The sequence below is a fragment of the Aedes aegypti genome, chromosome 1 (genome assembly GCF_002204515.2).
Source record: "Aedes aegypti strain LVP_AGWG chromosome 1, AaegL5.0 Primary Assembly, whole genome shotgun sequence".
NCBI lineage: Eukaryota > Metazoa > Arthropoda > Insecta > Diptera > Culicidae > Aedes > Aedes aegypti.
Genome location: NC_035107.1, coordinates 213198312 through 213223455, shown reverse-complemented (window position 1 = coordinate 213223455; position 25144 = coordinate 213198312). Strand labels below are relative to the sequence as shown.

The 25144-nt window shown below is 40.9% G+C and overlaps 2 protein-coding genes across 5 annotated transcripts in view; both read left to right on the top strand.

Annotated features, from left to right (window-relative positions):
- LOC23687627 (GIGYF family protein CG11148) overlaps positions 1-25144 on the top strand; it is a 160368-nt gene that overhangs the window by 52873 nt on the left and 82351 nt on the right. The gene's annotated exons all lie outside the window — the stretch shown is intronic.
- LOC5576289 (organic cation transporter protein) lies at positions 981-7467 on the top strand. Its single transcript, XM_001662529.2, has one exon. It carries the CDS (start codon positions 1915-1917, stop codon positions 3649-3651), a length of 1737 nt encoding a protein of 578 aa, XP_001662579.2. The 5' UTR covers positions 981-1914; the 3' UTR covers positions 3652-7467.

Genomic DNA, 25144 nt, shown 5'->3' with positions numbered 1-25144 from the left:
AATTTGTTGAAGAAATCGGAACGTGACAAAAACGGAACATACCTGTAGTTCTAATGAACCGTAAGGTCGAATGGGTAAAATTTTTAAGCCTGGTTTTAGAGCATATATTGGTTAATGAAAATTCTGGAAGCACAAAATTGCTCAGTTTTTTTTTGTGCTACCAATAAATCCAAAACGTGATTGTCCAAAGTAACCCCCGGAATGAAAAGAAGACCTATCTGACGGTACTACTAAAATCAACTGTTCTACAAGAGAAGAAACTTTCCCGAAGACACTGTAGGTACATATTGACAGGGTGGCCACCGAACCGGGAAAAGCGTGAAAAAGAAGGGAAAAACCGGGAATTTGAGATTGTCACCGGGAAAATTATTCATTTTGAACGAACATCTTCAAACTCTAAATCTACAAACCACCGAAAATAAGTTGTAGACTTATTTTGCCAATAATATTGACATTAAGTAATTGTAATTTTGTAATAATGATTTAATAAATTGTAGAAAATTTATTTGCAACACTATATTTCTTATAAATGTTTCACTTTTCTCATTGGCTAGCATTGTCGCAAAAAAAAATGATTCGTTTTCTCACCAGGGTTTGAATTTTTCTCTAAATTAGTCTCCGATTTATCTATATCACAACCAATTGACAGACATATGATAAGTATTATACTTCGAAAATTGGTTTTTATATCACAAATTGTCACTATCAATCAAGTGAAATATGAAAATGCAACAATTATTCTACAACTAGTGGTCCCGGCAAACTTCGTCTTGCCATCAAGTAGGCTGTTGGAAAACGTCAAGAAATCCCCCATACAAAATGACACCTTAGTCTTCTCCCGTTTTCCCCATTATTCCGGAGACTTTCCTGAACTTTTTCCTCGCACGAACACGTCGCATCCCTTGTAGAAGGTAACAGTGAATATTTTGCGTCAATCCGTTGACCCGTTCTCGAGCCATTTCGTGACATACAAACACCACTCCATTTTTATTTAGATAGAGATAAATTTTCAAAATGGATATTTGGTGGCCACTCTGATATTGAACTAACATTTATGCCGTAGAAACGAAGAATTTAATACAATAGAATCTTGTTGTACTTGATTATTACTAGTCACTGACTAGCATCTGGCACCCCTGCTTCCATAGAGTTACCAGCTAAGGCCTTCAGCCAGTGCACACATTTAGTACCACATATGGCTCTCTTTGTTTTCCCCCGCGCTCATCTCCGACTTGCTGTGGTTGTTGCATGTGTAATAAATTTTCCCCACTTCGATTCAGCCCGTGAGCAGCGATCCTTTCGTTGTGTTGAGCACACAGATTAGAAGCGCCTCTGTACCCTCTCCACCCCCTGCTGCCCCTCTTGATAGTTGAGCGCTGGTTTGGCGGCTGCCGGGAGAATCGGACATGCAGGCCACTTCGCGAGAGCGTCTGCCAACATTCTTCCGTCAACACGCGTTCGGTTCGGACCTTCATTTCGCGCGCGCCGGGATTCCACGCGGCTTCTTCAACGGCCATAAGGGAAGTCTGGGCTAGACCAGAAAGAACTACTTCATCCTGCTTACTCTGGCTGTTCCTCCTGCTGGTGGGGAGTTGTGCAAGTTGTTTGAAAATCAGTAGCCAAAAAGTGGAACGGGACTTATTTTTAGGTGCCCATTCATGGGAAGATAACATTTTTCGACGTCTACGGCTAATGACGTACGTGTGCGGCTAAACTATTTTAGGTGCTATTTTTTTCGGTTGGATGCCCTAGAAAAGACTTGTGAGTGAGTGAAATCGGACTAACGCCAAGTGCGTGCAAAACCAGAGACAATTATCCGCCGACAAACTCGGGAGTGGCGAAGAGTGTGCGCACCGGAGGAAACGTGAACAAATCGATATTACTAGCTGCTGGCCGTTTTAGGAGGGAGAAGCAATGGGGTACGACGAGGTGCTAACGCATTTGGGCGGTTTTGGCCGGTATCAGAAGAAAATCTACGTTCTGCTGTGTCTACCGGCAATTAGCTGTGCCTTCCACAAGCTCGCTGGAGTGTTTCTTTTGGCGACGCCAGACTATCGGTGCCAATTGCCGTTCGAAGCGGACAATGTCACGTACCAACTTCCGCCGGAACTGATGTCGATGGCCTACCCTATGGATTCATTCTCGAAAAAGTACTCCACGTGTACGTATCTGGATGCAAATTTCACCGATGAGTATATGAACGGAGGGACTCCGGCAAAGGAAGTGGCCAGCTGTGACCATTGGATCTATGACAGGTCCAAGTTCGAGAGCAGTACGGTCACCGAATGGGATTTGGTGTGCGACCGCAATTGGTTGCGAGCATCAGCTGATTCCCTGTTCATGGTTGGAGTCATGTTGGGCAGCATCATCTTTGGATGGCTATCGGACAAGTACGGTCGCAAGCCCATATTTTTCGCCTCGTTGGTTACCCAAGTGATCTTCGGAGTTTTGGCTGGAATTGCGCCGGAATTCTTCACGTACACCATAGCACGAATTTTGGTCGGAGCAACGACCTCAGGGGTGTTCTTGGTGGCCTACGTAATTGCTATGGAGATGGTTGGACCAAAAGACCGCCTCTACGCCGGAGTTGTATGCATGATGTTCTTCTCGGTGGGTTATATGCTGACGGCAGGCTTCGCTTACTTCATCCACGATTGGCGTACGCTTCAGATTGCGCTTACTTTGCCCGGAATCCTGTTCATGACCTACTGGTGGTTGATCCCAGAATCTTCTCGGTGGCTAATTTCCAACAACCGCCCATCGGAAGCAATCACCCTTATTAAAAAAGTCGCCAAATCCAACAAAGTCACCGTTCCGGAAGATGTTCTGGATAAGTTGGTTGAAGAGGACAAAGCCGCATTGGAATCCGACAAGAACGAACCCAAACCGTCGTTGATCGATGTCTTCAAACATCCGAATCTCCGCCGTAAAGCCCTACTGATCTTCTTCGATTGGTTCGTCAACAGTGGCACGTACTACGGACTGTCCTGGAACACCAACAATCTCGGTGGAAATCCGTTGCTCAACTTCGTGATCAGTGGTTTTGTGGAAATCCCGGCTTACAGTTTCCTTTTGCTAACCCTGAACCGTTGGGGTCGTCGTACCATCCTGTGTGGTTGCATGATCTTCGCCGGTGTGATGCTGCTATCGACGATGCTCGTCCCGAGCAATATGCCATGGCTTATAGTTGTGTTGGCCATGCTCGGCAAATTGGCCATCACTTCCAGTTACGGAACGGTGTATGTCTTTTCCGCCGAACAGTTCCCCACCGTCATCCGGAATGTGGCCCTTGGGGCTGCCTCAACATCCGCCCGAGTCGGAGGCATCCTGGCGCCGTACTTCAATCTTTTGGGCGACTACTGGAAACCGCTGCCGCTGTTGATCTTCGGTGCCATGGCGTTCGCCGGAGGTCTCCTGTCGTTGATGCTGCCGGAAACGCACAACCAGAAGCTACCGGAAACGATTGCCGATGGGGAAAACTTTGGCAAGGTGAAAGTCATGCCCGGCGAAGAGGGTCGCCGGGGGGACGTGGAGAACAAGACTGCCGAAGAGATGCAGGTGCTGAATGCTGCCCACCTGAATGGGGACGCACCTCGCTCCGTGGTGGAGAATGCTAACGAGAAGCGAGCTGCGAATGATGAGGACGAGTAGGAGCAGTTGTACGAAAGATGACAAGTAGGGCAGCCCGCGAGGTGCCAAGTATTACGTATCTCTTAGGAACTATTGATAGATAGATGTCTGTGTGTTTGTGTACGCTAGGCTAGGTGTAGATTATTTATGTAAACTAAAATTCAATCAGAACGCAGATTGATCGGTTCTTCAAGTGGAAGTTTTGGAGTGGCTATCGTTTCGCAATGTATTAGCTCTCAAGCTTGGGGTGGAAAAGAGCGACAGGTAGAGGAGGATAGGAAGCGTTTCAACGTAGATTTTCCCTCGTCTCGGCATGATTGGTTGGTGGGCATATCGTACGATGGTTTTCGATTTCCATCTCTACCTCCATTATTGTGGTCGTCATTCTCTCTCCCGAGTCAGATGCCAATGAATGATGGGTGGTTGTTGCTGACTGCCGGCAGTGTCGGTTAGTCGTGCCGGTATTCAGGGGAGGAACTGCCGGTCTCTTTTTCAGAGTTGTTGCATTCTGGCACGATAATTGCGACATGCCGGTCTGTGGAAAGCGAGTTTTTTTTCATATTTCTCTTTTGTGCTTGTTGTGCAGAAAATGGGCTGATATTTGTGATTATGATTTGCCCACCTGGGATGAAAGAGGTACCTAAATGAGGTAAAAGCTTTGTACTTTGAAGATGTAAGATGTTAAGGGGCAATCGCAGATGATTCTTCGAAGCATTTTGAAAGTTAGTCTAGGTAAAACTCAAAAATACCTTTGAGCATGAAGTTTGTACTGCTTTGCGTATAATAAGTACACACTTTGAATAATTATTCTGTCTTTTCTCAATCAACTAAAAGGTCGGATAAAAGGGCATGTTTTAGATTAATCAGCTAATTTTTTAAGTAATTAATCGAACTTTATAATCTACATGAAGTTCGTTGAGGTTGCTTATATTTTCCTCTTCAAGTAGGTAAGACGTTCAATTCAATCTTTTTATGAACTTTCTAGTTGTTGATGCGTTTACGAGTTACTTTTCCGAGGATCAAGTTCTGGTAATATCTATAGTGTTCAGGGAAAAAGTTTCATTTAAAAGCAGATTTAACTATGGAGTTCACTACTTAAGTTCAATCCGAATTTTGTATCAAAATTTAGCATTTTTTCTAGGTGAAAGCGTTAATAAAATGCTAAAAACAACGGCCTTTAATTTTTCAGTGATAATGACATTGACATGCATATTTGTAGCTACGGTCAAAATGTTTGAATTTATAATAAGTCGAAGATTTAACCAACATTTGAGATTTTGAAGAAATGCAAAGAGACAACCGCTATTCCAAAAAAAAAAAAAAACAGTGAATACTGCATATTACCAGATCTTTATCGGAAATTGGTTTTATGCGATTGAGAGAGAAGTTGATATTAATATCAGTTCATGTTCAAGGTCAATATCAAAGGTGAAAATTTTGAGAAGTTGGTAGCAATAATTCATAACTTATTTAATTTTCACCAAATTAACTCTTTTTGTGGCAATGGCGTCGCGGACCCTTTGAGAGTTCGTCTGTTGGTCTGAGGACCCCCGGTTGAGAAACGCTAATTTAAGGTATGGCTTCGATTCATCTTCAATCTAATGTTCTATAAGTACTTCTATTGATTATTTTCGCTTTTGTATAATGTGGTAAAAGCACAAAGATACACTATGTGCCAGAAATTTGAGAAAATTTTCAACCTGAAAGGATCCTCGGCCTGCGGGGTTTGAATCCTCGACCCTCATCATAGTCATGATGAATAGCTGCTGAAATACCGCTATTGGAGATTAATGGGGCTTAAGATTACATAACTATTATCAATGTGTACAAATCGAGAGCTTAATGTTTAAAACCAATAACAGTGCCGGCCACGTTTTTGGTAATCGTTGAAGGGAAGAAAACGGTTGTTAGACAACCATTGTTATCATTGACCGAGATTACCTCTGCATCTCCACAGTTGTAATGAAAAGGATATTGGGTTCGAGATATCTTGTAATCTGGTGATGCCATCCATGGTATATTGACGCGTAACCCGATTCGCAATAATCCAAATCCACGGAAGAATCACCTAAGAAATTTTTTGATAAATTTCTGGAGATATCCTATAGAAAAACAGGATGTAATGGTGGTATTATTGAAAATGTCCTGGAAGAACATTTCGAAGGAGGTCCAAAGATCGAAGACTCGCTGGATGAATTTCTGAAGATTTAAGATCTTTCTTGAGATTTGTGCTTGGAAAGTCCTTGGAGGAATCTCTGGTGTTATTTTTGACGGTATCTTTGAAAGAAGCTTGATTTCTTGAAGGTATACTGCCCATATTCGCATAACAGTCCCATGTCGACTTATGAGCGATTTGTGTATTTTGCATAAATCAACTCAATGTTGTCAATGTTGAAGCTCAAAAAAAAAATGGCAAAAAAGTAGCCTTTGTTCCTAGTTTGTACAAAAACAAACCCCACTTGTGTTGTTACATAAGCTCTTGAAAGGATCCTTTCAAAATTACATTTGGTTTAAACTAGAATATTCTTTGAACTAGAATTTATGAAAAAATCTTTCGATAATTTCAAAATACCTCTCGAAACTGCCTTTGAGATTCCTTCAAAAATTCCTCTAATTTCACTTCAGATTTTTTTTTAAATGCTAAGATTATTCTAGGCTTCTTACAGGAATTTAATTCGACCTGATGCAAGCATTTTCTATAATTTAATCATCCCATAGGCATAGGAATAATTTTAGATATTATTCACGATTTCATCGAATATCATTTATGAATACTTCTAAGAACATAAATAAAAATACGGAAACTAAAGAAAGTTTATAAACATATTACTTTATCGTTCTCATATTATAAATATTTTTTCATAACAAGTCCTGGTCAAATTCTTTAAGAAATGCCTGTAAAATTTCTGAAATATTTCTATAAAAATATTCAAAACACTTCTGGATGAAATTCAATTTTAGGAAAATCCCGGTTGAAACATTCTATGAATTACACTTAAATGAATTCCAAGAAGAGCGTCGAGTCAATTACTGATGCTATTTCGATGGAATTTCTAAAAAAAAAACTGAAATGAATTTTCATGATTTTTTTTAAGGAATTTCGGTGTCCTAAGAGAAATTTTAAGCAGTGTTGTGAAAAACTCAATTTCTCACAACTCACGCTTGAGATTTTCATGCGTGAGTTGTCAATCACGCAACTCAGCAGTCAAAAAATCATGGATGAGTTGGCTCACATTTTTCACTCATTGTCTCGTATTTCCACAGTTTACTCACAAACGGCAATAATTTCTTGTTAGTCTGGTAAAATTATAGTAATCCTTTCTATCGTAAACAACAACATTCGGGTTTCATGAGTTTTGGCCGGGTTTTGCGACTGAATCATTTTTTACGGTTTGAGTTGATTGAGTTGATTTGCATCAAAATATCAAGCGTGAGATTTGTGTAGTAGATCTCTAATGAGTTTGCTCTCACGGGAGAGCGTATTGATTGACATTTGAGTGTGAGTCTATCAACACTGATTTTAAGATAATTCAACGGTCATTTACATCTAGGATTCAGGTTGATTCCGGTTGTCTTACTGGACAGAGCAAAATGGCCGATACGAATCGAATCATCAGATTTTTTCCAATAAGTAATTCTCCAAGACGCTAAATGGACCCGTTACTCAAGACGCGTTTAGGACCTTTCTTTGCTTACTGTGAAAAGGTAGGGTGGATATCCTGCATAGTTCAATGTTTCATGCTGGAAGAGTGCAGAGGCAGTGTAGAAAGGTCGTTTCGGTGCGAAACTTGAGAATTGTGAGGGCCGGTCTTCTCCCCCTGATAAACAAAAAAAAAACTAGCTACGCCCATGACCCTCGCCCCCTTTTGTACGTTGTAAACGCGGTTCATAAGCAAATATTAGCACGTCAAAATTTGAAAAACAGAAACAAAAAATTAGATAATAAATCTTTGAGCTGTTTAATGGAATACCTAAAAGTAGATTAAAAAAACCAATTTAGTACTATACCATTTAATTCCAGTAAAGTTTGTATCCTTTGACAGAAACACGTATTTCGACCTCAACTATAAGGCCGTCTTCAGTGGCGTGTACTAGACTCGAGCAAATATTAACAAGTAAAATTTTTACGTGTTAATATTTGCTTATGAACCGCGACACTGAAGACGGCAGCACAGTTGAGGTCGAAATACGCGTATCTGTCAAAGGATCCAAACTCTAGTGGAATTAAATGGTATAGTTCGGTTTTTTCATCTACTTAAAAAATATGACCCTATTTTGTCAGGTTCCCCATTTTGTCAGCATTATGGGCGAAACTAGAAAAATTTGCCAGGAATGTTACATCGAAAACTCGTACTTCACAATGTAAGTAAGTCACATTGTCTAGTTTTAAAGGAATCTTTGCAGGAATCCTAATGGAATCGAGATGATAATTGGGCAGTTTCCTCAAAGTTCTTTGAAAGATCACTTGCAAAGAACTTGCTTAATTTTTCTTGAAATTCTTAGTAGATTCGTATACACTCGAATGAAAATTGGACCAATCTCAACCCTTCGAGGGTATGACATTGGACCAAACAAACTAGAATTGATTTGCAATAAAAAAAAAAACAAATCAAGCAATCATCTTCCACCAAAGTTTAATAGAGCTTTCCAATAACAATTGATATGATGAACATGAATGTAAGGTTTAAAAATAGTATTCATTCCCTTAAAAGTGAGATTTTCTATGTAACCCACTTTAAGGTTACCTAGAAAATTTCACTTTTAGGTGAACAACTTGAAAAAAAACCTTATTTTCAAGCTTTTTCTAATAATTTAACAAAAATAAACTTCTAGCTTCTGAAATCTTATTTTTTAGAGTAGCTGTAAATAAATTCAAAGAATATTACATTAAATTTTATAAACATATTCTAAATACTTGCAGTTGCAGAGATATTTCAGATTTTGCTTTGACCTAATACCTCTCCCGGCGATGGTACCATTGACGTTTTTCGTTTTTATTACGACGATTGCGACATTTGTATTCTTGTTATATGGTGATGCAAATCCCTCATTTGCGTCTTGAACCCATGATGTTGAATTATTGAAGTCGTCCTGCTCCTTTGCTGCTTCGGCCACTAAAGATGATTATTGTTGGTTTCCCTATCATAAAAAAATGAATTGTGGTAGTGAAAAGATTTTTCATTTTTGATGTGAAAAATTAAGGTGTACCTGATTATTAGATAAAAGCAAACAATATCTAAAGAGTTTTGAAATTCATATTGAGATTACCGTAAAACTGGGTATCTTTGATAATGCGGGTAGCACTTTATAGTGCGTTACCCACCACATACTAAACGAAATATCATAATTTATGTTGATCGGTTAAGCAAAACGAATGCAAAACTAAAGAATATGTGTCTCATACTAACTTCTTGTAAAATCTGTTTCCATTTGAATCGAGAGCATTCGAGGCATTATAAAAAAATATTAAAAATTGATACGATCTTAGCATTTCCGAAATGCTTACAAACAATTTTAGTTTTGAATAGTTGGTCACTTATCTTTGATAGCCTATAGAAAGTGTTCTATTTATGGCCATAGTGGTTCTGTATTTGGCCATATGTGACATTGTAATAACTTTCACATTTTAAATCTTTTTCAATGCTTTAACATCAAGATATATACATATATATATATATATATATATATATATATATATATATATATATATATATATATATATATATATATATATATATATATATATATATATATACAGGGTGTTAGGTTCGTGAGTGCAGACATTTTAAGGGGTGATAGAGGACCATGTTAGATGAAAAAAATCGTTCTACGGATATGGTCAATTCTTAACTGTTACCGAGTTATTAAACATTTAATGTTTTAGGATATGTTTGTCTTTAAGTGGTTATAACTTTGGAATAGTTCAACGAATCTCAATTCTCTTACTTCCATTTGAAAGCTAATTAAATTTCCAATCTATTAACAACTTTACATCTAATGGGTTTTGCAAATAAATTCATTTTTAAGAGCAAATAAGTTCAAAGGTAGTGATTTTTCTCTTGTTTTTGTCAGTTTACTTTAAAAAATGCGTAATAAATTTCATGCTTGTCTTAAGCAAAGTTGTGTGCTTCAAGCTGCTCTACAATTCGTTCTTTGACACCAAACTGCTATCTCTACGCGTTCTCTTGCAATTTTGATTTGAACACGCCACTTTGGGTCATAAATTTTGGTCCGTAAACGCAACAGGTAACAGTTCATTTCACCCCACTGTGTTGCAAAACTTGACGCATTGTTTGCATCCGCGCACAGCACACTTGATCTCAGGTTTAGGCAACAACAGCTTGGCGCGTATGATTAAGCACACGCTGCTGTGCGTTCTTTTGCATGCTGTTTGAAACTCATTTTTGTCCGATGGAAATCAACTTTTCAAAATGTTGAAGGAGTGTAGTAAAACATTGATCGGTTTGTTATTTTTTTGTTGATGATTGATCTTAATGTTTCAAAGTACTGCATAATAGTATTGATGAAACAACATTCAACATACAGAAAATGTTTATCTGGTTGATTCATATCAGTTTATTTGAAGGCTCTGTGCAATGTTCCAAAGACTGCAAGGATGCTGCTAAACATTTGGAAGCAGTAACACGCTTACGATACTTAAAAGCTTTGAATGTATCCCAGTCCCAATTTTACTGTGAATCTAATTCAACTGTTAACGCCAGGAGTTAAATTGTTTAATGATTCATTCAAAAATAACCTAGAAACTTTGCTAGAAGTTTCCCCAGCCCCATTAACTATTCAAGAATATCTCGAGAAATTAATTCAGGGATGCATCCAGACATTTAAAAAAAAAGTGTCTACACCGACGAATTGTCAAATAAACTCTTCTATGAATTTTTCAGCTCTTCTTTAAGAAATTGTTCATGGTAACACTCACCAAATTTGTAGTGGAATTCGTTTAAAAGTGCTTACTAAATTCATCCTGATATTTACTAAGATATTCGTGTTGAAATTTATCTAGGGATTACATCAGGAATCTCTCAGGTTCTCTTATAAAAGCAGAATAATCGTCAACAAATTCAAAATGGATTTTCTCCAGATGTTTTTTGAGGAATACATGTAATTTTCAATTCAATTCTTCTCAAATTATCCAACAAATTCTTCATAGAGGTGCTGAAAAATGTTTGAAACAAGAAATCTCATGAGGATATCGATGAATGAGTTGATGCAAAAATTGAATTCCAGGAATCCTTGAAAAAATCTTCAATAGACTCGATGGAAAAATGTCTGATAATATTCCTTGAAGAACCACTCGAAGTTTGGTTAATTGTGTTTACTTTAAAGATCCATTCCTCCAGAATTGATCTGGAAATTCCTCCAGAGTTTCTCCAGGAATTTTTCTATACATTCTTTCGGAGTTCTTCCAGCTATTCTTCCGAAGTTCCTCTGGAGCTCCACCGGTAGTTTCTCAACAGTTCTTCCGAAAAAGTCTCTAGAGCTCCACCGAGAATTTGTTCTTCGGCAATTCCTTGGGACTTCATCCGGGTACTCTTAGGGAGTTTCTTCTGGAATTACTTCGAAGCTCCACTGATTCTTTTTTTCAAACGTTGCTTCCTAAATTCCTCTGGAATCCCTCCCACAATTTCTCCGGAGCTCCTCCAGGAACTGTACTGTAGTTCCTTTAGGAATTTACACGCGAGTTGCTTCAAGAATCTGGCAGCTTCTCCAGAAATTCTACCGCAGTTTCTCCAGGAATCCTGCCGGTTGTTCCTCCGAGAATTTTCCAAGAATATACCCGAGAGTTTTCATGGAAGGCCTCCAGGAATTCCTCCAAAACTTTCTTCAGGAGTTCTTCCACAAATTCCTTTGAGAGGTCCTCCAAGAATTTCTGAGGATTCTTTTCCCGGGAATTTCTTCAAAATTTTCATAGGGAGTTCCTTCAAGAATCCCTTGAGACCTCATTCTAAAATTCCTGAGTTCGTAGGAAGTCGCTATGAAGAAAATCCAATGAAATTCCCTGTAGAACTCTGGAGGAACTCCGGAGGATATGCTGGATGGAATTCAGAAGAATTACTGCAACAATTTTGGAAGAATTTCTTTAGCAACTCCGGAGGAATTACCGTTGAAGCTACGAAGGAATTATCGGAGGAACTCTGAAGGAGCCCTGGACAAATTCGTACATAACACTTAAGGAACTCCTTAGCCGAGTGGTTAGACTCCGCGGCTACAAAGCAAAGCCATGCTGAAGGTGTCTGGGTTCGATTCCCGGTCGGTCCAGGATCTTTTTGTAGTGGAAGTTTCCTTGACTTCCCTGGGCATAGAGTATCATCGTACTTGTCAAACGAGATACGAATGCGAAAATGGCAACTTTGGCAAAGAAAGCTCTCAGTTAATAACTGTGGAAGTACTCATAAGAACACTAAGCTAGTGAGGTCGTTAATGCCAAAAAGAAGAAGAAGACTTAAGGAACTCCGGAGGAATACCATGAGGAACTCTGGGATATTTCACGGAGAAAATCTAGGGGAATTTCCGGAGTAACTCTTGAGGAATTCCTAGCGGAATTCCGGAGGATTTCCGATAAATTACTGCACGAACTCTGGAAAATTCCTGGAGGAATTGCTTGAGGAACTCCGACAAAAATTCCATGAGGAACTCTGAAGAAATTCGTAGCGGACCTCCAAAAGAATTCCTGGAGGAATTGTGGAATATTTTCTAGAGAAACTTCGAAACAAAATCCTGAAGGAACTATGGAGGAAATCCTGGAGGAATCTGGCTGGGTTCGACTGTAACTCTTAATCGATCTGATATAACGGCTTCGCAGTCTTTCAGAAAATAAAACAAGGTTTATAACTTGCCCAACGTTTCAACCCGGGTTGGTGTCTTGGAACTTTGGAGATATTTCTGGAGGATCCTTGAAGAACTCCGAGGATTTTCTGGAGGAACTCCGAAAGAATTCCTAGATCCATAAAGGGATTCCCGGCAAAAAATTTGAAAGAATTCTTAGAGAAATTTCTAGAGAAACTACGATGGAACTCCTTGAGAAACTCTGTAAGAATTCCTGGAGAAAATCCGAAAGAATTCCTGGAGAAACTTGAAAGCCCGGAGTACTTTGAAAAATTCCCGGTGGAGCTCTGGGGGATTTCCAGAAGGAAGTCTGCAGGAATTGCTGGATGAATGCCCAAAACAGCTCTGAAGGAATTCCTGGAGGAACTCTTAAAAAAATCCTGGAGGAATTCCAGATGAGTTGCTGGAGGAACTGGTTGGTAAATGGCTGGGCATGTCGTACCATTGGTACCTCGCGTACCTGAAGGAATAAAATAGACCTCTTTGTGCGGTCCTTAGCCTCTTGCCCAGCAACTCCTATCCCTACCTCCTCGCGGTACTGGCCGGGGTACGAGTAACCAACCCCCGGTGGGAACTTTGGTCGTATGCTGACAGGGAAGGGGGGGTTTGCTTTTGCTTTTGCTTCTGCAAACCTGGAGCGTCTGTACTCCATGTTAGGAGCGGCTCACAACAGCGTCTGTTCCCCATGTCAGGGGCGGCTGATCATCGTCCGAGTGCCAGAGAAGGACTCTAAGCTAAACTGCGCACTATGGTCCTCCGAACATTTAGGGGGAATGGTCCTCCGGAAATCTAGGGGGTTGGTGTCAGGCCCTGCAAGCCAGCCGTAAAAAAATCAAGCAACGAATAATCAACGAGAGAATACGAACCGGGACAATCGGCGAAGACCACAGCGACGTAAAGGGACTAGCGATTGGAAGCTCGGTACGTGGAACTGTAAATCTCTCAACTTCATCGGGAGCACACGCATACTCGCCGACGTGCTGAAGGACCGTGGATTCGGCATCGTAGCGTTGCAGGAAGTGTGTTGGAAGGGATCAATGGTGCGAACGTTTAGAGGTAACCATACCATCTACCAGAGCTGCGGCAATACACATGAGCTGGGAACAGCTTTTATAGTGATGGGTGATATGCAGAGGCGCGTGATCGGGTGGTGGCCGATTAATGAGAGAATGTGCAAGTTGAGGATCAAAGGCCGGTTCTTCAACTTCAGCATAATAAACGTGCACAGCCCTCACTCCGGAAGCACTGATGATGATAAAGACGCTTTTTACGCGCAGCTTGAACGCGAGTACGACAGTTGCCCAAGCCACAACGTCAAAATCATCATAGGAGATCTAAACGCTCAGGTTGGCCAGGAGGAGGAATTCAGACCGACGATTGGAAAGTTCAGCGCCCACCGGCTGACGAATGAAAACGGCCTACGACTGATTGATTTTGCCGCCTCCAAGAATATGGCCATTCGTAGCACCTACTTCCAGCACAGCCTTCCGTACCGATACACCTGGAGATCACCACAGCAGACAGAATCGCAAATCGACCACGTTCTGATTGATGGTCGGCACTTCTCCGACATTATCGACGTCAGGACCTATCGTGGCGCTAACATCGACTCTGACCACTATCTATCAAACTGCGCCCAAAACTCTCCGTCGTTAACAACGTACGGTACCGACGGCCGCCCCGGTATGATCTAGAGCGGCTCAAGCAACCGGATGTCGCAGCGGCATACGCGCAGCAACTCGAGGCTGCATTACCGGAAGAGGGTGAGCTGGACGAAGCCCCTCTTGAGGACTGCTGGAGAACAGTAAAAGCAGCCATTGACGATGCAGCTGAGAGCAACGTCGGGTACGTGGGACGGAGTCGACGGAACGATTGGTTCGACGAGGAGTGCCAGGAGGTTTTGAAGGAGAAGAATGCAGCGCGGGCGGTCATGCTGCAGCAAGGGACCCGGCAGAACGTGGAACGCTATAAACGGAAACGGCAACAGCAGACCCGCCTCTTTCGGGAGAAAAAACGCCGCCTGGAGGAGACGGAGTGCGAGGAGATGGAACAGCTGTGCCGGTCTCAGGAAACGCGTAGGTTCTATCAGAAGCTCAACGCATCCCGCAACGGCTTCGTGCCGCGAGCCGAGATGTGCAGGGATAAGGATGGGAGCATTCTAACGGACGAGCGTGAGGTGATCGAAAGGTGGAAGCAGCACTTCGATGAGCACCTGAATGGTGCTGAGAGCTCAGGCAATGAAGGACGGGACAACGAAGGAAATGCCTTCGTCAGTACTGCGGAAGATGGAAACCAACCAGCCCCCACTTTAAGGGAGGTTAAGGATGCCATTCACCAGCTCAAGAACAATAAAGTTGCTGGTAAGGATGGTATCGGAGCTGAACTCATAAAAATGGGTCCGGAAAGGCTGGCCAGTTGTCTGCACCGGCTGATAGGCACAATCTGGGAAACAGAACAGCTACCGGAGGAGTGGAAGGAAGGGGTAATCTGCCCCATCTACAAGAAAGGCGACAAGTTAGACTGTGAGAACTTTCGAGCGATCACCATTCTAAATGCGGCCGACAAAGTATTATCCCAGATCATCTTCCGTCGTTTGTCACCCGTAGTAAACGAGTTCGTGGGAAGTTATCAAGCCGGCTTCGTTGACGGCCGATCGACAACGGATCAGATCTTTACTGTACGGCAAATCCTCCAAAAATGTCGTGAATACCAGGTCCCAACGCATCACCTTTTCATCGGCGGCATACGACAGTATCGACCGCGTAGAGCTATGGAAAATCATGGACGAGAACAGCTTTCCCGGGAAGCTCACGAGACTGATAAGAGCGACGATGGAAGGTGTGCAAAATTGTGTGAAGGTTTCAGGCGAACACTCCAGTTCGTTTGGAACCCACCGGGGACTACGACAAGGTGATGGACTTTCGTGCCTGTTGTTCAATATTGCGCTAGAAGGTGTTATGCGGAGAGCCGGGCTTAACAGCCGGGGTACGATTTTTACGAGATCCAGTCAATTTGTTTGCTTCGCGGATGATATGGACATCGTCGGCCGAACATTTGAAAAGGTGGCAGACCTGTACACCCGCCTGAAACGCGAGGCAGCAAAAGTTGGACTGGTGGTGAATGCGGCCAAGACAAAGTACATGCTAGCTGGTGGGGCCGAGCGCGACAGGGCTCGCCTAGGTAGCAGTGTTACGATAGACGGGGATACGTTCGAGGTGGTCGACGAGTTCGTCTACCTTGGATCCTTGCTGACGGCTGACAATAACGTTAGCCGTGAAATACGGAGGCGCATCATCAGTGGAAGTCGGGCCTACTATGGCCTCCAGAAGAAGCTGCGGTCAAAAAAGATTCACGCCCGCACCAAATGTACCATGTACAAAACGCTCATAAGGCCGGTAGTCCTCTACGGGCATGAAACGTGGACGATGCTCGAGGAGGACCTGCAAGCACTTGGAGTCTTCGAACGTCGGGTGCTTAGGACGATTTTCGGCGGAGTGCAGGAGAACGGTGTGTGGCGGCGAAGAATGAACCACGAGCTCGCCCAACTCTACGGCGAACCCAGTATCCAGGAGGTGGCCAAAGCTGGAAGGATACGATGGGCAGGGCATGTTGCAAGAATGCCGGACAGCAACCCTGCAAAGATGGTGTTCGCTTCGGATCCGGTTGGTACAAGAAGGCGTGGAGCGCAGCGAGCTAGGTGGGCGGATCAAGTGCGTATCGATTTGGCGAGCGTGGGGCAGAACCGAGGATGGAGAGATGCGGCCACGAACCGAGTATTGTGGCGTGAAATTGTTGATTCAGTGTTATCTGTGTAGATGTTAACTAAATAAATGATGAAATTGCTGGAGGAACTCCGGACAAATTGCTGAAGGAACTCCAGAAGAATTGCTGGAGATCTGCTGAGGAATTTACGAGGGCAATCTGGAAAAAATCCTGGAAGAATTTCTGAAAATACTACGGAATAACTCCAAAAGGAGCTATGAAGGAAATCCAATGGAATTCCCTGTGGAGCTCTGGAGGATAAGCTGGATACAATCCAGAAGAAGTACTGGAAAAACTCCGGAGGAATTTCTGGAGCAACTCAGAAGGAATTATCGTTAAAGCTACGAAGGAATTCTCGGAGGAACTCTGAAGGAACCCTGGACAAGTTTCTAGAGAATCTCCAAAGCAAATCCCGGAGGAACTACGGAGCAATTCCTGTAGGAATTCGAAGGCGTTCTTATAGAAACTCCGGATGTGTTTCTTGAGGAACTGCGGAGGCGTTTCTAGAGGAATGGAGAAACTAAGGAGGAAATTCGGAAAAGTTAGCGTTGGAGCTCCAGAGGAACTTTTCAGGAATAACTGGATGAGGAATAGCTTGAGTACCTCCAAAGTATTTTCTTAAATAACTTTGGAAGAATTTCCAGTGGAGAATTTGTCGAGAAGTTGCTGATTGAAATCCAGATGAATTGCCTGAGGAAATGCGGAATAATTTTTGGAAGGATTTGAAAAAAATCCTGGAGGAACTCCGGAAGAACTTCACGAGGAACTCTTGAGGAATTCCGGGAAGGAAGTCTAGAGGAATTCCCAAAGAAACTCTTGAGACATTTCCTGAGAAATTCTGCAGAAATCCTCGAAGGGAATGTAGGGAATATTTTGAAGTAGCTTCAGAAGAATTCCTTGTGGAACTCTTTTGCATTTCCAAGGAATTATTTGAGGAACTCTGGATAATTCCTGGAGAAATTCCGAAAAAAGGAGGAACCACGGAAGAAATGCGAAGGAATTCCTTGTAGAGCTCCAAAAGAATTCCCGGAGGAATATTTGGAATTTCTCCAGAGGCATTTCTGAAGGAAATTCCTAAAGGAAATCTTCGGCGAGGAATATCTAGAGAAAATTCCCACAGAAATTCCTAGGAGAAATCCCTAGATGAATTTCCTGCAGCAAATCCTTGGAGGAAATTCTGGATGAATTTCTGTAGCTAATCTCCAGAGCTATTAATGGAGGGATTTCGGAGGAATTGATGTAAGAAATCCCCGAAGAAAATTATGAACAATATCTCTGGATGAAATTCCCGGATCAATTCTTGGAGGAAATACTTAGGTCTTAGACGAATTCTTGGAGGAAATCTCCGGAGGAATTCCTAGGGAAAAACCCCGGCGGAATTTCTGAAGATATCCCTGGAAAGTTTTCTGAAACAAATTCTGAAAGAAATACCCGGAGAAATCGCTATTGGGAATTCCCTGAGGAATTCGTTGAGAAAATCCCGGAGTAATTCTTGGAGGATATCTGATGCAAATCCCAAACATTTCCTGAAGGAAATCTCTGGAAAAATTCTCAGAAAAATCGCCGATATACCTTCTGAAGAGTGAGAATTCATCCACAGAGGAATTCCTAAAGAAAATCTCCGGATAAATTCTCTGAAAAAATGCCCGAAAGAATTTCTTGACAAAATCTTTTGAAGAAATTCCTGGATAAAATAACCGGAGTTTTTGGTGGAAATCAACGGAGGAATTCTTGGAAAAAAACTATGGTGCAAATCCCCAGCGAAATTTCTGGAGCAGATCCCGGATAAATTGACTGAAAAACTCCCAAAAAGAATTCCTATTGGAAAGCCCCTAAGAAATTCCTGGAGAAAATCCTCGGACAAATTCCTGGAGCACATTTTACACCGAGGAATTGTAAAATGAGGGATATTCTACAATAGATATACTACAAGATCAAATATTAGTCGAAGTGGTTTATGTTCCGAACAGAAAAATATTCTTAAACTGCTTGATTTGTTTTTGTTTTAAAGTTCCTTAATTCCTTTTTTCAGAAAAATGGAAGGTATTTTGTGAGCACCATTATGAATGCCACTACATCTATTTACAATTCCTGGTTATAGGCATGCAAGAATTGCTAGGAAAATATCTGGATTTATTTCTGAATTACTTTCTTAAGGCATTCTTGAAAAATTCATTGAGCTGAGGAAACTTCCAACATAATTTCCAGGTTATTTTCGAACGAATCATTAAAAAAAATAATGAAAAATTCCTGGCAAAATGTTTTAAAACATTTCTGTAAATATTCTTGGAAGAATTTTTTTTAAAATATCCTGGAAGTATCTTTGAACATAAAATCCATGATGAATTTTGAGATAAGTTAAGATGGATGCTAAAAACATTTATTATCATAAAATCCTTAGGGAAATTTTAAAAAACTTTTTTTGCAAAGCATGTCAATTTCACATTTGACACGAATCATGTTAATTTGCAGTACGTAACCATTTTTAAAGTGCACATCTCATTCAATGGCTAACGCAGTGAATGTGTAACAGGTAGAATAAATCTAGAAATGGATTTATAATATCGCAAAGACACTGTCAGCTATTCGCAGGAATTTCTTAGGGGCTTCTTTTGGGGACTTTTTCAGTGAATTTATCCGGGATCTACTCCAGAAATTTCGCTGGGGATTTGCACCAGAGATTTTTTCCAAGAATTCCTCCGGTGATTTCCACCAAAAACTCCGGTTATTTTATCCAGGAATTTCTTCAAAAGATTTTGTCAAGAAATTCTTTCGGGCATTATTTTAGAGAATTTATCCGGAGATTTCCCACAGAAATTTCTTCCGAAATTTCACTCAGGAATTTCTTCGGCAATTTCAACGATTTTTACGGGGATATCCCTCAAGAACTCATTCGGAGATTTTCTCCAGGAAATCCCCAGGAGATCTGTAATAGCAATTCCGCCGAGGATTCCTCCAGAAACTCGTCTGGCAATTTTCTCTATGAATTCCTCCGGGGATTCCCCAAGAACTCTCCCGGGGATTTTCTCCAGCAATTTGTTTTTGGAATTCCTCCGGGGATTACCCCAGGAATTGCTACGAGAGGTACCTCAAGTAGCACCTCCGGGGATTTCTTTCCGAAATTCCTCCTGGGATTTCCTCCAGAAATTCCTCCGGAAATTTTTTCCAAGAATTCCTCCGGAGATTTTCTTTAGGAATTCCTCTGTGGATGAATTTCACTCTCTCCAGAAATTATATCGGGGATTTTTCAAAGAATTTTTCCAGAGATTTCCTCCAGAAAATTTTTGGGATTTGCATCAGATATCCTCCAAGAATTACTCCGGGGTTTCTCAACGAATTCCTCAAGGATTTCTCCGGGTATTTCTTTCAGAATTTGTTTCAGAAAACTTTCCAGGGATATCTTCAGAAATTCCGCCTGGGTTTCCCCTAGGTATTCCCTTGGAGATTTCCTCCAAGAACTCGTCTAAAACCTAAGTATTTCCTCCAAGAATTGATCCGGGAATTTCATCCAGAGATTTTGTCCATAATTTTCTTCGGGGATTTCTTACATCAATTCCTCCGAAATCCCTCCATTAATAGCTCTGGAGATTAGATACAGAAATTCATCCAGAATTTCCTCCAAGGATTTGCTCCAGGAAATTCATCTAGGGATTTCTTCCAGGAATTTCTGTGGGAATTTTCTCTAGATATTCCTCGCCGAAGATTTCCTTCAGGAATTTCCTTCAGAAATGCCTCTGGAGAAATTCCAAATATTCCTCCGGGAATTCTTTTGGAGCTCTACAAGGAATTCCTTCGCATTTTTTCCGTGATTCCTCCTTTTTTCGGAATTTCTCCAGGAATTATCCAGAGTTCCTCAAATAATTCCTTGGAAATGCTCCAGAGTTCCACAAGGAATTCTTCTGAAGCTACTTCAAAAAAATTCCCTACATTCCCTTCGAGGATTTCTGCAGAATTTCTCAGGAAATGTCTCAAGAGTTTCTTCGGGAATTCCTCTAGACTTCCTTCCCGGAATTCCTCAAGAGTTCCTCGTGAAGTTCTTCCGGAGTTCCTCCAGGATTTTTTCCAAATCCTTCCAAAAATTATTCCGCATTTCCTCAGGCAATTCCTTTGGATTTCAATCAGCAACTCCTCGGAAATTTCTCCGGATTTCCACTAGAAATTCTTCCAAAGTTATATCCTTTGGAGGTACTCTAGCTATTCCTCATCCAGTTATTCCTGAAAAGTTCCTCTGGAGCTCCAACGCTAACTCCTCCGAATTTCCTCCTTAGTTTCTCCAGAAATTCCTCTAGAAACGCCTCCGTAGTTCCTCAAGAAACACATCCGGAGTTTCTATAAGAACGCCTTCGAATTCCTACAGGAATTGCTCCGTAGTTCCTCCTGGATTTGCTTTGAAGATTCTCAAGGAACTTGTCCAGGGTTCCTTCAGAGTTCCTCCGAGAATTCCTTCGTAGCTTTAACGATAGTTCCTTCTGAGTTGCTCCAGAAATTCCTCCGGAGTTTTTCCAGTACTTCTTCTGGATTGTATCCAGCTTATCCTCCAGAGCTCCACAGGGAATTCCATTGGATTTCCTTCATAGCTCCTTTCGGAGTTATTCCGAAGTAGTTTCAGATATTATTCTAGGATTTTTTCCAGATTACTCTCGTAAATTCCTCAGCAGATCTCCAGCAGTTCTTCTAGAGTTCCTTCAGCAATTTGTCCGGAGTTCCTCCAACAATTCATCCGGAATTCCTCCAGGATTTTTTTAGGAGTTCCTCCAGGAATTCCTTCAGAGCTGTTTTGGGCATTCATCCAGCAATTCCTGCAGACTTCCTTCTGGAAATCCCCCAGAGCTCCACCGGGAATTTTTCAAAGTACTCCGGGCTTCCAAGTTTCTCCAGGAATTCTTTCGGATTTTCTCCAGGAATTCTCTCAGAGTTTCTCAAGGAGTTCCATCGTAGTTTCTCTAGAAATTCCTCCAAGAATTCTTTCGAAATTTTTGCCGGGAATCCCTTTATGGATCTAGGAATTCTTTCGGAGTTCCTCCAGAAAATCCTCGGAGTTCTTCAAGGAGTTCCTTTGGAGATCCTTCAGAAATATCTCCAAAGTTCCAAGACACCAACCCCGGGTTGAAACGTTGGGCAAGTTATAAACCTTGTTTTATTTTCTGAAAGACTGCGAAGCCGTTATATCAGATCGATTAAGAGTTACAGTCGAACCCAGCCAGATTCCTCCAGGATTTCCTCCATAGTTCCTTCAGGATTTTGTTTCGAAGTTTCTCTAGAAAATATTCCACAATTCCTCCAGGAATTCTTTTGGAGGTCCGCTACGAATTTCTTCAGATTTCCTCATGGAATTTTTGTCGGAGTTCCTCAAGCAATTCCTCCAGGAATTTTCCAGAGTTCGTGCAGTAATTTATCGGAAATCCTCCGGAATTCCGCTAGGAATTCCTCAAGAGTTACTCCGGAAATTCCCCTAGATTTTCTCCGTGAAATATCCCAGAGTTCCTCATGGTATTCCTCCGGAGTTCCTTAAGTCTTCTTCTTCTTTTTGGCATTAACGACCTCACTAGCTTAGTGTTCTTATGAGTACTTCCACAGTTATTAACTGAGAGCTTTCTTTGCCAAAGTTGCCATTTTCGCATTCGTATCTCGTTTGACAAGTACGATGATACTCTATGCCCAGGGAAGTCAAGGAAACTTCCACTACAAAAAGATCCTGGACCGACCGGGAATCGAACCCAGACACCTTCAGCATGGCTTTGCTTTGTAGCCGCGGAGTCTAACCACTCGGCTAAGGAGTTCCTTAAGTGTTATGTACGAATTTGTCCAGGGTTCCTTCAGAGTTCCTCCGATAATTCCTTCGTAGCTTCAACGGTAATTCCTCCGGAGTTGCTCAAGAAATTCTTCCAAAATTGTTGCAGTAATTCTTCTGAATTCCATCCAGCATATCCTCCGGAGTTCCTCCAGAGTTCTACAGGGAATTCCATTGGATTTCTTCATAGCGACTTCCTACGAACTCAGGAATTTTAGGATGAGGTCTCAAGGGATTCTTGAAGGAACTCCCTATGAAAATTTTGAAGAAATTCCCGGGAAAGGAATCCTCAGAAATTCTTGGAGGACCTCTCAAAGGAATTTGTGGAAGAACTCCTGAAGAAAGTTTGGAGGAATTCCTGGAGGCCTTCCATGAAAACTCTCGGGTATATTCTTGGAAAATTCTCGGAGGAACAACCGGCAGGATTCCTGGAGAAACTGCGGTAGAATTTCTGGAGAAGCTGCCAGATTCTTGAAGCAACTCGCGTGTAAATTCCTAAAGGAACTACAGTACAGTTCCTGGAGGAGCTCCGGAGAAATTGTGGGAGGGATTCCAGAGGAATTTAGGAAGCAACGTTTGAAAAAAAAGAATCAGTGGAGCTTCGAAGTAATTCCAGAAGAAACTCCCTAAGAGTACCCGGATTGAAGTCCCAAGGAATTGCCGAAAGAACAAATTCTCGGTGGAGCTCTAGAGACTTTTTCGGAAGAACTGTTGAGAAACTACCGGTGGAGCTCCAGGGAACTTCGGAAGAATAGCTGGAAGAACTCCGAAAGAATGTATAGAAAAATTCTGGAGAAACTCTGGAGGAATTTCCAGATCAATTCTGGAGGAAATGGATCTTTAAAGTAAACACAATTAACCAAACTTCGAGTGGTTCTTCAAGGAATATATCAGACATTTTTCCATTCGAGTCTATTGAAGATTTTTCAAGGATTCCTGGAATTCAATTTTTGCATCAACTCATTTCATCGATATCCTCATGGAGATTTTCTTGTTTCAAACATTTTTCAGCACCTCTATGAAGAATTTGTTGGATAAATTTGAGAAGAATTGAATTGAAAATTACATGTATTCCTCAAAAAACATCTGGAGAAAATCCATTTTGAATTTGTTGACGATTATTCTGCTTTTATAAGAGAACCTGAGAGATTCCTGATGTAATCCCTAGATAAATTTCAACACGAATATCTTAGTAAAATATCAGGATGAATTTAGTAAGCACTTTTAAACGAATTCCACTACAAATTTGGTGAGTGTACCATGAACAATTTCTTAAAGAAGAGCTGAAAAATTCATAGAAGAGTTTATTTGACAATTCGTCGGTGTAGACACTTTTTTTTAAATGTCTGGATGCATCCCTGAATTAATTTCTCGAGATATTCTTGAATAGTTAATGGGGCTGGGGAAACTTCTAGCAAAGTTTCTAGGTTATTTTGAATGAATCATTAAACAATTTAACTCCTGGCGTTAACAGTTGAATTAGATTCACAGTAAAATTGGGACTGGGATACATTCAAAGCTTTAAGTATCGTAAGCGGTTTACTGCTTCCAAATGTTTAGCAGCATCCTTGCAGTCTTTGGAACATTGCACAGAGCCTTCAAATAAACTGATATGAATCAACCAGAAAACATTTTCTTGTATGTTGAATGTTGTTTCATCAATACTATTATGCAGTACTTTGAAACATTAAGATCAATCATCAACAAAAAAATAACAAAACCGATCAATGTTTTACTTCACTCCTTCAACATTTTGAAAAGTTGATTTCCATCGGACAAAAATGAGTTCAAACAGCATGCAAAAGAACGCACAGCAGCGTGTGCTTAATCATACGCGCCAAGCTGTTGTTGCCTAAACCTGAGATCAAGTGTGCTGTGCGGCGGATGCAAACAATGCGTCAAGTTTTGCAACACAGTGGGGTGAAATGAAACTGTTACCTGTTGCGTTTAACGGACCAAAATTTATGACCCAAAGTGGCGTGTTCAAATCAAAATTGCAAGAGAACGCGTAGAGATAGCAGTTTGGTGTCAAAGAACGAATTGTAGAGCAGCTTGAAGCACAAACTTTGCTTAAGACAAGCATGAAATTTATTACGCATTTTTTAAGTAAACTGACAAAAACAAGAGAAAAATCACTACCTTTGAACTTATTTGCTCTTAAAATTGAATTTATTTGCAAAACCCATTAGATGTAAAGTTGTTAGTAGATTGGAAATTTAATTAGCTTTCAAATGGAAGTGAGAGAATTGAGATTCGTTGAACTATTCCAAAGTTATAACCACTTAAAGACAAACATAATCCTAAAACATTAAATGTTTAATAACTCGGTAACAGTTAAGAATTGACCATATCCGTAGAACGATTTTTTTCATCTAACATGGTCCTCTATCACCCCTTAAAATGTCTGCACTCACGAACCTAACACCCTGTATATTATATATTAAATCTAACTACCACAACACACAAACATTTTCAAAATTTGAAGGCAATAAAGTAATTACATATGGCGAAATAGGGAACCACTATGTTCATAACTGGTACACTTACCCTAGTTATCATATAACTCTAATATGGTCTCAAATTTCTTAGCGAAAAGAATTTTCACAAACTAGGACCATTTTGTAATCTAAGTCAGAAATTTCCATATAACGTTAAACGCCTTGAGGTATGCGATTCCCTATAAATGTTACGTAATTCATTCAATTTTGTTAGATTTTTACTCCATTATCAAAGTAACCCCAAAACAGAAAACCGACTTTCGATTATATGAAAAATTATATTTCCATTCAAAATATCTTTTGGCAATCTATCAACTGCAATCGATAGCTAACATGTCAGTACTTGTTTTAAAAATATAAATTATAATTCTTTGAGACAGCATGCATAAATATTCAACTTTTCTTCGACATAACTATCAAAGTTACTCGTTTACGGTACTTCAAAAACAACTCTTCGATTACATCCCCAATGTAATTTGAAAGGGAAACAATCTTATCATACAATATGTTTACAAATTACCAACATTGAGCCCATGGTTCGGCCATTCAGTATTCACATGCCAACCAGAGCTTATCGCGTGAGAAAGTGTATGTTTTCAATAAAACGGCACTGAAACAC

Excerpts from the sequence above, each read along its gene's own strand:
- LOC5576289 (XM_001662529.2), top strand. The coding sequence starts at position 1,915 with ATGGGGTACGACGAGGTGCTAACGCATTTGGGCGGTTTTGGCCGGTAT.